Below are 14475 nucleotides of genomic sequence, written 5' to 3'. Positions count from 1 at the left end.
CCCTGCTTAAGAAGATATTTTCCTTTCTGGGTCTGTTTTGTGTTGTTTCTGTTTTTTTCGAGACAGGGTTTCTCTGTGAAACAGTCCTGGCTGTCCTGGAACTTGCTCTGTAGACAAAGCTGGTCTCAAACCCACAGAGACCCGCCTGCCTCTGCCTCCCAAGTGCTGGGAGTAAAGGCGCGTGCCACGGCCACGCTAAACTAGGAAGCTACTTTCAGGCTCCCTAATGTTAAACTCTGTAGTTTACACCCATACGCGTCTGTGTCTCTCTGTGTTTCTCCTTCAGTCTTGCGCCTTTAGAGATCTTCTGTTTGTTTTATTTCTTGCCGCCATCCAGACTTCTCCGGCCTTGGCGACAGGGACGCTGAAAATTTGTCTGCACTGGTCGAGATCCCTGGGGCCCCTTTAGTGCACAGGAAGAGATCATGTGCCGGTCCTGTAGCTGCACTTGTGACCAGGGCCTAGGAAGGGAAGTCAGGAATAGGGATCGTAGGGCAGAAAGATCGTTTTCTGCTGTCACACGTTAGAGCATCTCTGTTGGAGACAGGCGCTGCGGAGACAGTTTGGAATGCCTTTCACACGGTAGTAGCTTCTTCATAACGGCTCCTGAGACGGCAGCTGTCGTTGTCTGAAGGGCTGGGGAGAAGTACATAAGCATCCTGAATAGAAGGTGTTTTCAGTGTTACAGTGGTTCCCTATGACTGTCCTAATCCGACCTCAGGTGAACCCGAGTGAGGCAGCAAGACAGAAGCAGACGATGAAGTTTAGGCGGATCGCAGTGGAGTGTAACAGTTGTCCAAGCCTTAATAGCAAATAATGTTCCTTGTCAGGGCATATATATCAACATTTCTGCCAGTAAGGACCCGGGTAGCAGGATGCTAAAAGTGCAGCCCAGATGATGCCATCTGAGAATGTGAACATCACAGGATGTACTTACACACACCTAGATGGATGAACATGTGTGTGGGCTGCTGCAGGGTGACATGGTAAGCAGTTACGCAGTGTGCCAGTTAGCTTTTGTCCCCTGAACAAACTAAAGTCATTTGGCAAGAGGAAACCTCTATTGAGGAGATGATTCCATCTGAGTGAGCTGTAGGCAAGTCTGCAGGGTATCGTCTTAATGGTTGGTTATGAGAGGGCTAAGCCCTCTGTAGGCAGTGCCACCCCTGGGCAGGTGGTTCTGGGCTGTATAAGAAAGCCGAACGAGCAAGGCCTGGAGAGCAAGCCTGTAAGCAGCTCTCCTCCATGGTCTCTGCTTCAGTTCCTGCCCCGACTTCCTTTCGTGATGGACTGTTAGGTTGTAGGCTGAAATAAACGCCTGGGCTATAGAGCGAATTCCAGGACAGGCTCCAAAGCTACACAGAGAAACCCTGTCTCAAAAACAAAAACAACAAAAACCAAAAAAAAAAAAAGTTGAGGTATACTCTTAACCAACAATACTAAATACCTAGTCATGTATTTCCGTGATCAAGTACTGTATAGTATATGGTACTATGTATATTTTTTTTTCAATTTCTTTGTTTTATTTTATGTACATTGGTATTTTGCTTGCATGTATCTTGGAGTTACAGTTGTTAGCTGCCATGTGGGTGCTGGGACTTGAACCTGGGTCGTCTGGAAGAGCAGTCTTAACCCCTGAGCATCTCCCCAGCCCCTGGTACTGTGTGTACTTTATGACTGGCTGCAGGGCAGGCTTGTTTACACCAGCATCGCCACAAACAAGGGAATGCCTTGGGAAGAGATGCTGTCCCGGCTAGTACACCTCACTAGGCAATAGGAATTTTCAGCTTTTGTTGTGTGATGTTTCCTGGGTCAAGAAATAGAAACATCTGTTTACCTAAGAGAGAGGGCTCCAGTGGACCAAAGAAAAGAGCTCACTTAATTCCAGCTTGGTGAACCAATGAGCTTGCTGGAGTTACTTACTGGAGCATATGTGATTCAAAGGCAGCTGCAACCGAAAGCCTCCTCCCCAGTAATTATTTACTACTTATCTAACCTTGGAGCGGGGTCTTGGGAGCTACCCTCATCCCTCCACTTAGGAATGTAAATAGGCCTGGTCCTCTGAGAGTCTCCTTGTAGGTGATCAACAATTGCTCTTATTTGAGATGGCAGTGTCCAACTCAGAGAGACAATTTTATCATAATCAGAAAGGGCCACCCTCAAATACTGTAGTTTACAGTTGACAGAAACGAAATGTCTGTGCTGTATGACTCTAGTGCCATGAATGTTTATGGGTATTTCAAGTACTAGGTAGGCTTTTTCTTTTTGTTTTTTTGAGCCAGTTTTTCTGTAGTTTTGGAGCCTGTCCTGGAACTTGCTCTGTAGACCAGGCTGGCCTCGAACTTGTTGGACTCTAGCATCCAAACACCAAGGAGGAGTCACCCCCAGAGACCATCTCTCACACCACAGCCGATGCAAAAGCATGAGGATTTTATTAATTCTGTCATGACAGAGTCCCTCAGCATTTGGGAAGCCGAGAGACCCCCGACTAGCTGGTACAGGCCATTTTTAAAGGAGAAGGCCATAGAAGCAAGGGGGGTTGTGATTGGCTTATTTGAAAGGGCTATTACCAATAATTGGCTGGAGAGCTGTTGCCAGATCAGATGAGGTAAGAGGTCATTTTGACCCCGTTTCCCAGGGGACTGAATCAAAACATACGTATATGGGTAATTGTTCAGAAACTGAGTACGTGCATGTGTAGCTGTTAAGTCCTTGGTTCCCAGGGGAGGATGGGAAGCACCAAGGCACGGAGGCTGAGAGGGTTCAGAATTGTCAGAAATGGCTTCAGAATTGTCTTAAAGTCTTACAAACTCACAGAGATCTGCCTGCCTCTGCCTCCCAAGTGCTGGGATTAAAGGCATTGCACCTCGTAGGTTTTTTTTTTTTTTTTTTTTTTGGTTTTTCGAGACAGGGTTTCTCTGTAGCTTTGGAGCCTGTCCTGGAACTAGCTCTTGTAGAGCAGGCTGGCCTCGAACTCACAAAGATCTGCCTGCCTCTGCTTCCTGAGTGCTGGGATTAAAGGCATGCACCACCACTGCCCGATCCTCGTATTTTTAATTAAAAAAATCAATATTTAACAAGAGAAATATAGGCTTGTAGAAGTGAATCTGAGTCAGAAACGGACATTCTTCTCTCTCTCTCTCTCTCTCTCTCCTTCCTTCCTTTCTTTTTCCCAGACAGTCTCACTATGTAATTCTGGCTGACTCTGAACCCACTACGTAGAGCAGGCTATCCTTGAACTCACAGATACTTGACACCTTCGGGCTCAGAAGTGCTGGATTAAAGGGGTGTGCTACCATACCTAGTCACCATTTCATTTTTGACACAGGGTCTCATTCATTTTGTAGCCCAGGCTGAACTCTAATGCTTGCCAGTCCTCTTGTTTCAGCCTCCCAAGGTGTGGGGGTTACAGGCAAAACCCAGGAGTTTAACATCCCAAAGAAATTATTTCAGGATATTTACTCTTTTGAGAAGTCGTTTGGGCTGGAGGGTTGGCTCAGTGGTTGAAAGCATGGACTGCTCCTCCGGAGGACCCAACTTTGATTCTCTGCCCCATTGGGCAGCTCACAGCCGCCTCTGACTGCAGCTTCAGGGGATCTGATGCCTCTGGCCTCCAAGTGCCCTTGTCTTCCTGTGTACATACCTACACATATACACTTAATTAAAAATAATGAAAATAAAGAAAAACTTTTGGAACAAAATCTAGAAGAAAGCTAATGAAACTTTTTGTTGTTTTGTTTTGACACAGGTTCTCACTATGTAGCCCTGGCTAGCCTGGAACTTGTTATGTGAACTAGAGTGTCTTCAAACTCAGAGAGACTCGTGCCTGCCTCCAGAGTGCTGGAGTTAAGGGCATGTGACACCACAACCATCTTGACATTTTTTTCTTATTGTCAGAATTTTTAAGAGTCTGGTTATATTGAGGAAACTGTCAAAAAAACAAAACAGAAATAAAATAGACTATCTGGTCAGAGTGAGTAGTGTCCTCAGGAATGTATGAGATAAGTAGAAAAACAGTAGACACTTGATTGCACATGATCATGGAATATGGAAGCAAAAATAATGGAAATGTACACAGTTCTACAAAACAACCTCGTCACACCAATTATGTGCAGAAGGCTGGTGCAGATCTTGAAAGTGGAACTGCGCTTATAGAAGATACTTAGACGCTTAGTAATGTTACTCCTTTCAAAGGTAGGAGTAGAGGGGCTGGAGAGATGGCTCAGCAGTTAAAAGCACTACCTGCCCTTCCAAAGATCCTGACTGAGTTCAGTTCCCAGCAACCACATAGTGGTAATGAGATCTGGTGCCCTTTTCTGCCCTGCAGGCATACATGCAGACAGAATACTGTATACATAATAAATAAATAAATAGATTTTAAAAAGTTAGAAGTAGAAATTTAAAAATATTACATCTATCTTTTTTCTTTTTAGATGTATTAACAATTTATTGTATCACAGGGCAATAGTGGTGCACACCTTTAATCCCAGCACCCAGGAGGCAGAGGCAGGCCAATCTCTAGTATGAGGCCAACCTGGTCTACAGAGTGAATTTCAGGACAGCCAGGACTACACAGAGAAACCCAGTCTCATATATCCCAGTCCTGAAAAAAAATCTATGAAATTTAAAAGTCAGTATCCTCAAGTCAAATTTGTTTCTAAAACAGGGGCTTCTGTTCATTTGTTTAGGTCTATTATCACATTTCAATGGCAGGGCTGAATGATTGCAGCAGAGATCATGTGGACCACAAAGCTTGAACTATTTACTATCTGGCCCTCTTCAGAAAATTATTTGACAAGCCCAAAAGACTAGACTCTTTTAAACTGCTCCATGAATGCTCTGCCCAGCTTGCTTTTTCAGAGTTGATTCCCATCTTTACTTTCAAATGATATTTATTTCAATTATTAAAAAAAAAAATATTCAGGAGGGAAAATTATTGAAAGAAGGAAACACTCTCTCACCAAACTAATCTCTGGTTTTATTTTGTTGTATTTTCCTGGATAATCAATGTTTTTCCCAGGACAAGTTCAATACACTGTTTGGGTTTTGGAGACAGGGTTTCTTATCTTTTTGTTTTCATATGCTGAGAATGGAACTCCAGGGCCTCACACAGGCTAGGCAATTGCTCTCCTATTGAACTCCACTCCAGCCCAAGGCTTTATTGTTGTTATGTCCCGCCCCCCACCTCCTGCTCCAGTAGCCCCAGTTGTCCTGAGACTTTCTCTATAGACTAGGTTGGTCTTGAACTCAAGAGATCTGCCTACCTCTATCTCCCTAATGCTGGGATTAAAGGTGTGCCCCTACATGTCCTGGGACTGGGGTTGTAATTTAAGGGTAGAACCCTTGTTTAGAATGTGTGAGACCCTGAGTTTGATTCTTTGCACTGCCCCCAAATCATGTGATGTGGAAATCACATATCAACACTTTTCTTTTTTTCTTTCTCTCTCTCTTTGTTCTCCCCCACCACTTTTTCTCTCTTTCCTCCCCTGCCCCCTTCTCCTCTTCCTCCTCCTCTTCTTCCCTGCTTGATGATGGTGTATGCCTTTAATCCCAGCACTCTGGGAGACAGAGGCAGGTGGATCTCTGTGAGTTTGAATCTAGCCTGGTCTACAAGAGTTAGTTCCAGGACAGACAGGCTCCAAAGCTACAGAGAAACCCTGTCTCAAAAAAAACCAAAACCAAAACAAAACAAAAAACAAACAAAAAGAAAAAGAAAACAGAAAGCATGCTTAGTCACCATGCCTAGCTACTGCAAACTTTATCAACTCCCCACAGCTTCAGGGAGGGTGTGACCTGGTTTTTGGGAAGAGAGAGGCAGCTAGTAGATGTGATACCTGGACAATAAACTTGCTCTGAATTCGTGATCTCTGCATCTTTTTTGCTCTACCAGAGAAGTTATTTGCTTGGATGTCTTTGGGAAGGATGCCCATGCACCTAGTAGAATGACTTGGGAGAAAAATGTTCATGCAAACACAGATCTATAAGTAGCTGTCCCCCTTCCCCAGGCATTTCTGGAATGGTACATGTTTTAGTGTGTGGTGTACATGCATGTGTATGGGGCAGAGGTTAAGCTCAACTGTCTTTCTCAATCACTCTCCATCTTATGTATTGGGCAGGGTCTTTCACTTTGTCCCTGAACTCACTGATTCTGCTAGTCCAGCTAGCCTGCTTGCTTCAGGGACGGCATGCTGGGGTTACAGGTGGGCTGCCATGTTGGACTGACACTTCACTTAAGTAGGTGCTGGGATTTGAACTTCTGTCCTGATTGCATAGCATCCCTCTTAACCACTAAGCCCTCTCTAGTAAGCTTTTAAAATTTTATTTGACAAATATATATCTTTTTAAAAATATTTATTATGTATACAATATTCTGTTTGTATACCTGCAGGCCAGAAGAGGACACCAGACCCCATTACAGATGGTTGTGAGCCACCATGTGGCTGCTGGGAATTGAACTCAGGACCTTTGGAAGAGCAGGCAATGCTCTTAACCTCTGAGCCATCTCTCCAGCCCCACAAATATATATTCTTGTTTTAAATTCACACCATAGATCACTGTAAGTTTTTATTTATTTTTGTTTTTTTTTTTTCAATTTTGTTTTGTTATTTGAGACAGGGGTTTCTCTGTGTATCTCTGGCTGTCCTGGAACTCACTCTGTAGACCAGGCTGGCCTTGAATTCACAGAGATCTGCCGGCCTCTGCCTCTGTGCGTGCCGGGATTAAAGGTGTGTGCCACCACCATTATAAGCTATGTTTTTTATGGACCCACTGATGCTGCTTTTATTTGCATCCGTAACTGACTTGACAAGCTTATCCCCGTGAACCAGTCAAGGTCCCAGGTGCTCTGAGGTCAGAGCTAGGGCTGCGCTTCAGCTTCCTAACTACTAATTATCTCCTTGTATCCCTAGCCGACAATCTGTGACCCTATTCTAGGGACATCTTAAAATCGATATGATGCTTTGGGTTACAGATAAAACACTAAAGAAAAGTAGCCTTCTCACTACAATGGTCTTTTTTTGGCCAACGTTTCTAGATCTCCCGACCTTACTGGGGGAGGCAGACGGAGTTAAGGATGTGGAGGGCTTCACTCTGGAACCACATTTTCCATTTCTGAATAGCTATTGCCATTTTATGTGTTATACAGAAAGGATTGGATAATGGCCAGTTGGATTGAGAAAACAACTTGAAATCCTTTCCAGTAAGTCGGAGCCCAAGAGTGGTACTAAATTTGGTTCAGGAGTGTTACTATCCAGTCTCAACTTCACTATCTCCTCGTGTAAAATCCCTCCGTTAATGGAAAAACAATTCAGTTCCTTAGCTTTAGAACGAAAGCCCAAACTGAAAGAGGAATTCACTTGAGACTAAAGGAACATCCCCTCCTTGAAGCACATTGGGAAGAACAATTTGAAGGCCTGGGAGTTCAGGCTTGTAATCCCAGCACACTGAAGGCAGAGACAAGTGGAGTTCAAGGCTAGCCAGGGCTGCTTAAGGAGACGTGTGTAAATAAATAAATTTATAATTTTTTTTAAGTTTTTCGAGACAGGGTTTCTCTGTAGCTTTGGAGCTTGTCCTGGAACTAGCTCTTGTAGACCAAGCTGGCCTCGAACTCAGAGATCCGCCTGCCTCTGCCTCCCAAGTGCTGGGGGATTAAAGGCGTGCGCCACCGCCGCCTGGCCAGTAAATGAATTTTATAAAAGAAACGGTGTTTTTGTAAAGCCTGGGTTTACAAATCTAAGAAAGCTGTATCATGGGTGGTGAGCCATTCACCGTCCTCACCACCCACTGACTACCCGCTGCCGTCGACTAGGAGGTCACCGTAAGGAAACCCCGCCCCACGGGGACTTCCGGCTCTGCGGTAACTTCCGTTCTCGGCTCTGACTGGGCGTGCCGCCCCTGGAAGTGACGTAGGACGTCCCATCCATTTTGTGCACCGCCCGAGCCGCTAAGTGCGTCAGTTGTGGAGAGACGTAGACGAGTGGAGGTCTGGTCTGTAGGGAGGCAGCCGGCTCCGTCGCAGACTACGGACCGCCCCGGGTCCCAGCCGCCAAAGACCCCGTCCGGTAGGTGAGTGGCTCTCTTGGAGGGCAAGGCTTCTCGGATCGAGGCTTCTTCATGGCCGCTCGGGTCGCGAGCGGCCGGGGCTTCGCTCTGTGCGGAGGACGGCGTCTAGAGAGCGCAGTTGATTGAGGTGGGCGCTGGGGCACGACTCCCACATGGTGGTGCTTGAGGGGGCCACAAAACGGAAGGGAGGGCGCGGGGGGAGGGCATTTGTAGGGGGAACCGGGGCGCTTCTCCCCGCCACCCTTCGGTGCTACCCCTTCGGTGCTCCTCCGGCCTGGGACGCCCGGACGCCGTGAGCCGGCTTCGCCCAGGGCCGCTAGGGGCTCCCTTTCGGTCGGCAGGCGCGGCGCTCGGAGGCCTGTCTCGTCCGGGGCTGAGGACGGAGCTCGTCCGGCTCGCTCCTCCCCCGCCGCGGACCCCGCCGCCGCCATTTTGTGCTGCGAACGCGCCCGTCGCCGACTGCGCAAGCTCGGCTGTGGCGTCGCGAGATTCCGGCTTGTGACGCTCGGGGAGGCCGCGGCGCGTGCGCGGCCGGCTGCGATTGGACTAGGCCCTGCGGAGGGCGGGGCCGGCTTCGCCCGCATTTCTCGGTCTTTCCGAACTGCGGCAGATGGGAGGGGGCCGGGAGCCGGCCTCGGAGTGCGGCTGCGCAGTCTAGAGAGGTGGCAAGTGGGCGTTGCGGTCGGCCTCGGTGTGGAACCTGGGGGAGAGGGGGTTGTTTGGGGAGTGGAGTTTTAATTTGAATTTTGAATGTCAAAGGGGCCTGAACTCCTGCCACAGCCGTTGGTGATCGTCTTGAGGCTCTGGTTTGTTTGGCTGCTTGACTGATATTCCCCTGTGCCCTTATTGATAAGGCCTCGATTGATTTACTTGCCTAACAGGAAACACTAGCCGGGCATCATGAGTGGCTGTCGGGTGTTCATCGGGAGACTAAATCCAGCAGCGAGGGAGAAAGATGTGGAAAGATTCTTCAAGGGTTATGGACGGATCAGAGATATTGATCTGAAAAGAGGTTTTGGGTTTGTGGTAAGTGTTTCGAACTGAGTTAATTAGCTGCTGTCAAGAAGTGGGTAATATGGCCGCAGTGGCGCCATGCTTGGGACGGGGGAGGCAGCAGATTTCTGCGTTTAAGGATAGCCAGGGCTACACAGTACCCTTTCTCGAAAAAAAAAAAGTAGTTAGAACTTTCGTGATGAGCAGTGATTTTTAAATGGATTGAGTCTTTGTGTAATGTTTTTTTTTTCCAGAGAAAATGTTAGTTGAAGTCTTGAGACAGTAAATTCTATTAGACATAATTAAAAATAATGGCAGAATGGGGCTGGTTCACACTCACCCATTTCTATGTATTTAAGATATACCTCATTCTTAAACTTGTCACGATTTTAAAAGGGTGTAGAGTACACGTCTAAATGTTGTTTAGTGTCTTACTGTAATGTAAATTTTAGGAATTTGAGGACCCAAGGGATGCAGATGATGCTGTGTATGAACTTGATGGAAAAGAGCTTTGCAGTGAAAGGTAGAGAAAATCAGTTTCTGTCTACTTCCCCCAGTGTAACAGAGCAAACCGCTGGGAGTGTCGGGTGAGCATGTCACAGGCTCTTCATGTCTTCATAGGGTTACTATTGAACATGCTCGTGCTCGGTCTCGAGGCGGGCGAGGAAGAGGACGATACTCCGACCGCTTTAGTAGTCGCAGACCACGAAATGATAGACGGTATGTGCGCACATAGTCTTAAGCATAGGAACCGTTAGTAAATGGTTGTGAGACTTGAAGTCTGGTTACTTACTTAGTCCACATCCCGGGAACCCAAATCTTGGTGGGAGTGCTTGCTCGAGTTACTGTGTCAGAATGTTCTGGCACGTATCATCTGACAGTGCTTGTTCTCCCCAGAAATGCTCCACCTGTAAGGACTGAAAATCGCCTTATAGTTGAGAATTTATCCTCAAGAGTCAGCTGGCAGGTTTGTTGAAATACAGTTTTGAGTTATTTTAATGTGGCATTTAAAAATGTTAATGGGTAGTTAATGTTTTATTAATATTAAAAGTTTTAAATTAATGGATTTAATTGAACTATACTTTTAAACTTTAATTAAATGTAACTGGGGGATGTTTCAGATTTTAATATTAGTGATCAAATGTAATTGTTTTGAGGTTATTTTTTTCATGTTTTTAAAAATCAATTTTAACCAAATATTAAACCCTTTATTTGCCAGCCTATCTGTGTCGTTGGCCTTATGACGAGGAGTGCCTGTGGGTTATCCTAATCGTTGTCTTGGTCACTCTTGGTTGGGCCTGGTTGACTTTGCCAGTCAGCTCCTACAGTGATCAGTTGGCCACCTCTAGATCTGTGTTTGCCGGTCTAGACGTAATCGGTGCACTTACTTGAAGTGCCGGGTTGCAGCGATCCCAGAACGTTGATAACGTGATCTGATCCCTAAGTTGAGAGCTGTCTTCCTGTAACGCTTCCGAATAAGAGGTCCTGGTCGAAAGAGTTGAAAGATACGCAATTAGTTGGTCGTTGGAATCCTGATCGCAGTAAAGTGGTCCTTGGTAACTGCACAAGAGTAAAACATGTCTGCATCGCCAGTAGTCTGCTAATAGGGAGGGCTGTGCGATTAAAGGCTTCCATCGATTGGGTAGTATCCTTCAAGTGGGTGGCGAAGAGCCAGTCGGGCCTATGTCATGAAGGTTTCTCCGACCGCTTAATGGTTTGCTGCTTGACTAGCCTAGGGAAATGTTAATAAAGGTAAAGTAAATTTTTTTAATGACATATGGGGCACAAAATAACTGGTGTCTTTGTAAATGTTTTTTTTTTATTTTTAAATATAAAACTAGTCTTAAAACGTACTGTTTCTTTTTGTTTTTTTTGTTGTTCGTTTTGTTTTTTTTGTTTGTTTTCCCCCTCTTGTACTGAGCTCAGTTAGACTAATACTACTATAATGTTAAAAATTGGAATTTGCCTCTAGCATTTGCTTAAAAGCAATATGCTATTTGCTATTTCGTGCCCTGGCATAATTTTTGAACTGATAGAATACAAGTGTGGTATATGCCATGTTTGTACTTTATCTAACAACTTCTCTTTCAGTAGTCTTGTTTTATACCATGTGGTTGTTTGTGTGTCACTTTGCCCTTTCTCTCCTTAACATGATTGTCTTGTGTTAAGGACCTCAAAGATTTCATGAGACAAGCTGGGGAAGTAACCTTTGCGGATGCACATCGACCTAAACTAAATGAAGGGTGAGTATGCAATGGAGTTGAGAGCCTTTCAGCCATCTGGGACTTTCATGATGGCATTGCTAGGATCTAAAGTATGCGTGTGCTTGATTGTGGTCGCTTTGCATTTGGCAGTTTTGGGAGAAAGTTTTTATCGGGATGTTGATAACTGCCTTTTAGTAGGGATCTGGAATCCTGCACATCTAACAGATAGTACATGGTAAGACACACCTGCAAACAGTTGTCTACCTCAGCACTGTGCCATGCTGTGTATGTCAGCAATAATGGAGTGAGCCGGGAATGGACTCAATGCTTGTTTTGATCTGTGTAAACATCTACATGGCTGTTGGAGATATAAGCTTTAAAGACATTTCTTTCCCTCCCATTTTCAGGGTAGTTGAGTTTGCCTCTTATGGTGACTTAAAGAATGCTATTGAAAAGCTTTCTGGAAAGGAAATTAACGGGAGAAAAATCAAATTAATCGAAGGCAGCAAACGTCATAGGTATTCTTTTGTCAATATTTTTAAACCAAAAACTTTAACTAACTTTTAGAGCTTTATCATACAGGTTAATCTCCCCCTTCTCTGTTTCCTTCCCATTTTTCATAGCAGGTCAAGAAGCAGGTCACGATCTCGGACCAGGAGTTCCTCTAGGTCCCGCAGCCGATCTCGTTCCCGTAGGAGCAAGTCTTACAGCCGCTCAAGGAGCAGGAGCCGGAGTCGGAGCAAGTCCCGTTCTGGTAGTAGGTCTCCTGTGCCTGAGAAGAGCCAGAAACGTGGTTCTTCAAGTAGATCTAAGTCTCCAGCATCTGTGGATCGCCAGAGGTCCCGGTCCCGGTCCAGGTCCAGATCAGTTGACAGTGGCAATTAAACTGTAAATAACCTGCCCTGGGGACCTTTTTTAAAAAAACAAATTCCCAAACCATACTTGCTAAAAATTCTGGTAAGTATGTGCTTTTCTGTGGGGAGGGATTTGGAGGGGGTTGGGCTGGATTTCTTTGTAGATGTGGACCACCAAGGGGTTGTTGAAAACTAATTGTATTAAATGTCTTTTGATAAGCCTTCTGCTCACACTTTTGTGACTGTCTGAAGTATATAGTTTGTGTATATTGATAGAGCTCTTTTATAACTAAAGCATTTAATTTTTTGTACTAGAAAAACTTTTGAACATTTTAGTTCATTCAGATATGTTAACTCAAGATTAGTTTAATTATTCAATTAAACTAATAGCTTTGGACACTTTAAAAGAGCTCTAAATTTGCGTGTATATAAAGGCTTAATATGAGTTTTCTTTGTTAGGGTCATGGGGCGTCTTCTCACCCGTTAACAGCTGTAGACAGACGTTTAAAGCAGCTGTTTGTTATTGATAATAAATATATTAAGTATTATACAACTGCTTTTGGTGTTTTCCTCTCAAGAAGTCCTGTGTTAAAAACACTACATGTGTAGAACCTTGAAGCAGTGTGATGTGGGCTTGTGTTTTTTTGCTATTTGAAGCTAGTGAAAGAGGGCCCCAGGAGTCAGTGAACTGTTGAAAGCTCACAGCTGAGTGGAAGGGCAGCTAACATTTCTACTCCTCCCATGCTGTCTTATTGCCACCTGACTTGTGTCGTCAATGGGTTACATACCCTCAGAACACAAAGGGCCATTGCTTTGGTAACACATACGATCCAGTGCTGGTGTTGGCTTGGCTTCTTGATGATAAAAAACAGTTGGCATAATCATAATTTCTCAGTGGTCGATCTTAAGGAATTTTCATGTGCTGTTTTGGTTTTAGTTTTGAGATAAGCAACTATAATCATGTTTTCATTAGGTTTTTCAAGACAGGTTTCTCTGTGTAGCCCTGGTTATCCGGAACTCGTGTAATCAGGCTGGCCCTCTGCTTTCAATACTGGAATTAAAGGCATGTGCCATCACTGCCTGGCTCTGGCTAATACGTGATTCTATGTTAGTGAGGAAATAAAAATACTGCATAGGTGACTGTCTTAGCTGCATGTTTGTATACCACTTGGGTTCCTAGTGCTCCAGGAAGCCAGAAGATGGTGCAGGTTTCCTTGGAATTGGAGTTAGAGATAGGAGCAGCAAGTGTGGGTGCTGGGAGTCAACTCCAGTCCAGATTCCTCTGGGACTGGGAAAGCATCAAGTTGTCTTTAACTGCTGAGCTCAGTTTTTAATAGGTTACTCAGTTTTAATAGGTCTACTCTCATGTCATTTATAATAGCCCTGTGAGAGTGAGCTACCCTAGAAGTGTAGGAAATGAGTTAGCTTGGTAAGTATTTGATAGCAGAACATCTTACCGGTACAAGCTGCAATTACCAACTTACGGAAATTTAGGGGCATTTCAAAGGACAAGTTAAGGGCAGCTGTTAGGGATCCAGGATTTCAGGTTCTAATGATCCCAGGTCTAGACAGGCACACTCAGGCCTGCCTTGTGGACTAGAAGTAGAAAAAATGACCTAGTTTGCCTTCTCAGAGTGGTCCTTTGGGAGTGATATAAGCCCAAATGGCCAGTCATTCCTGTTGTGGTCCCAGGAATGCTCGTTAGTCTCGCAGCTTTGTCAGACAAGTGCCTTAATGTGGCTGTGGTTGCACCTGATCACTGTTAAGACAAACAAAAGTAGCTATGTTAAGCTGTATGCAATGGGGAGTTCGTTCATCTTTCAGTGTTTTTTGGCATCCAAGTAAAAAGTGCAAAATGTTTAAGTATATGGGAAATATGAGGGTGCAAACATTTTTCTGTGTAATAGTCTCCCAAGTTTTTGGAGTGCCTAATGTCACTGACAGGCAAAATGATAGAGTAGTTACGAAGTCACTGTGCTGGCTTCTTTCTTGGCTTCTTAGGAATTTATCTTCTGATATTTGAGGCTCTTTCATGTGGTGGTGGGTGGCAATTTTGTCTTAATTGCTTTTTATGTGTTTAGTGTTTTGAGAAAGGGTTTCTCAGTAACAGCTCTGGCTGTCCTGGTGGAACACTATAGATCAGGCTGGCCTGGAATTCCTGAGTGCTGGGATTAAAGATGTGTGCCACCACTGCCAAGACGCTTTTGTGTGGGCTTGGTATTGGTACTTGAACTTGAATGCAAGTCATGTGGCACAGAAAAAAGAAATAACAGAAATTTTATAAGTTAGAACCATTGTGTTATAGTATATTTCCTTTCTGGTTACTTGAAACAAGTTGTGAATGTTTGAAACATACCCACCAA

At 44.8% G+C, this 14475-nt stretch overlaps 1 protein-coding gene across 3 annotated transcripts; it reads left to right on the top strand.

Moving 5' to 3' along the window:
* The first annotated feature begins 7913 nt into the window (after window positions 1–7913).
* Window positions 7914–12662, top strand: Srsf5 (serine and arginine rich splicing factor 5). 3 transcript variants are annotated; one of them, XM_038337599.1, is made up of 8 exons: window positions 7914–8060; window positions 8943–9087; window positions 9507–9577; window positions 9676–9774; window positions 9952–10021; window positions 11224–11297; window positions 11666–11776; window positions 11882–12662. In XM_038337599.1, exons 2-8 carry the CDS (start codon window positions 8962–8964, stop codon window positions 12141–12143), a joined length of 813 nt encoding a protein of 270 aa, XP_038193527.1. In that variant the 5' UTR covers window positions 7914–8060; window positions 8943–8961; the 3' UTR covers window positions 12144–12662. The 3 variants fall into 3 exon arrangements, with proteins under 3 accessions (XP_038193527.1, XP_038193528.1, XP_038193526.1); XM_038337600.1 differs by having other exon boundaries at window positions 7914–8064; window positions 11885–12662; XM_038337598.1 differs by having other exon boundaries at window positions 7914–8064.
* Window positions 12663–14475: the final 1813 nt, after the last annotated feature.

This window comes from Arvicola amphibius, chromosome 7, assembly GCF_903992535.2.
Source record: "Arvicola amphibius chromosome 7, mArvAmp1.2, whole genome shotgun sequence".
Lineage (NCBI taxonomy): Eukaryota > Metazoa > Chordata > Mammalia > Rodentia > Cricetidae > Arvicola > Arvicola amphibius.
Note: the sequence above shows the minus strand (reverse complement) of the source record. Positions and strands in the feature narration are given on the sequence as shown.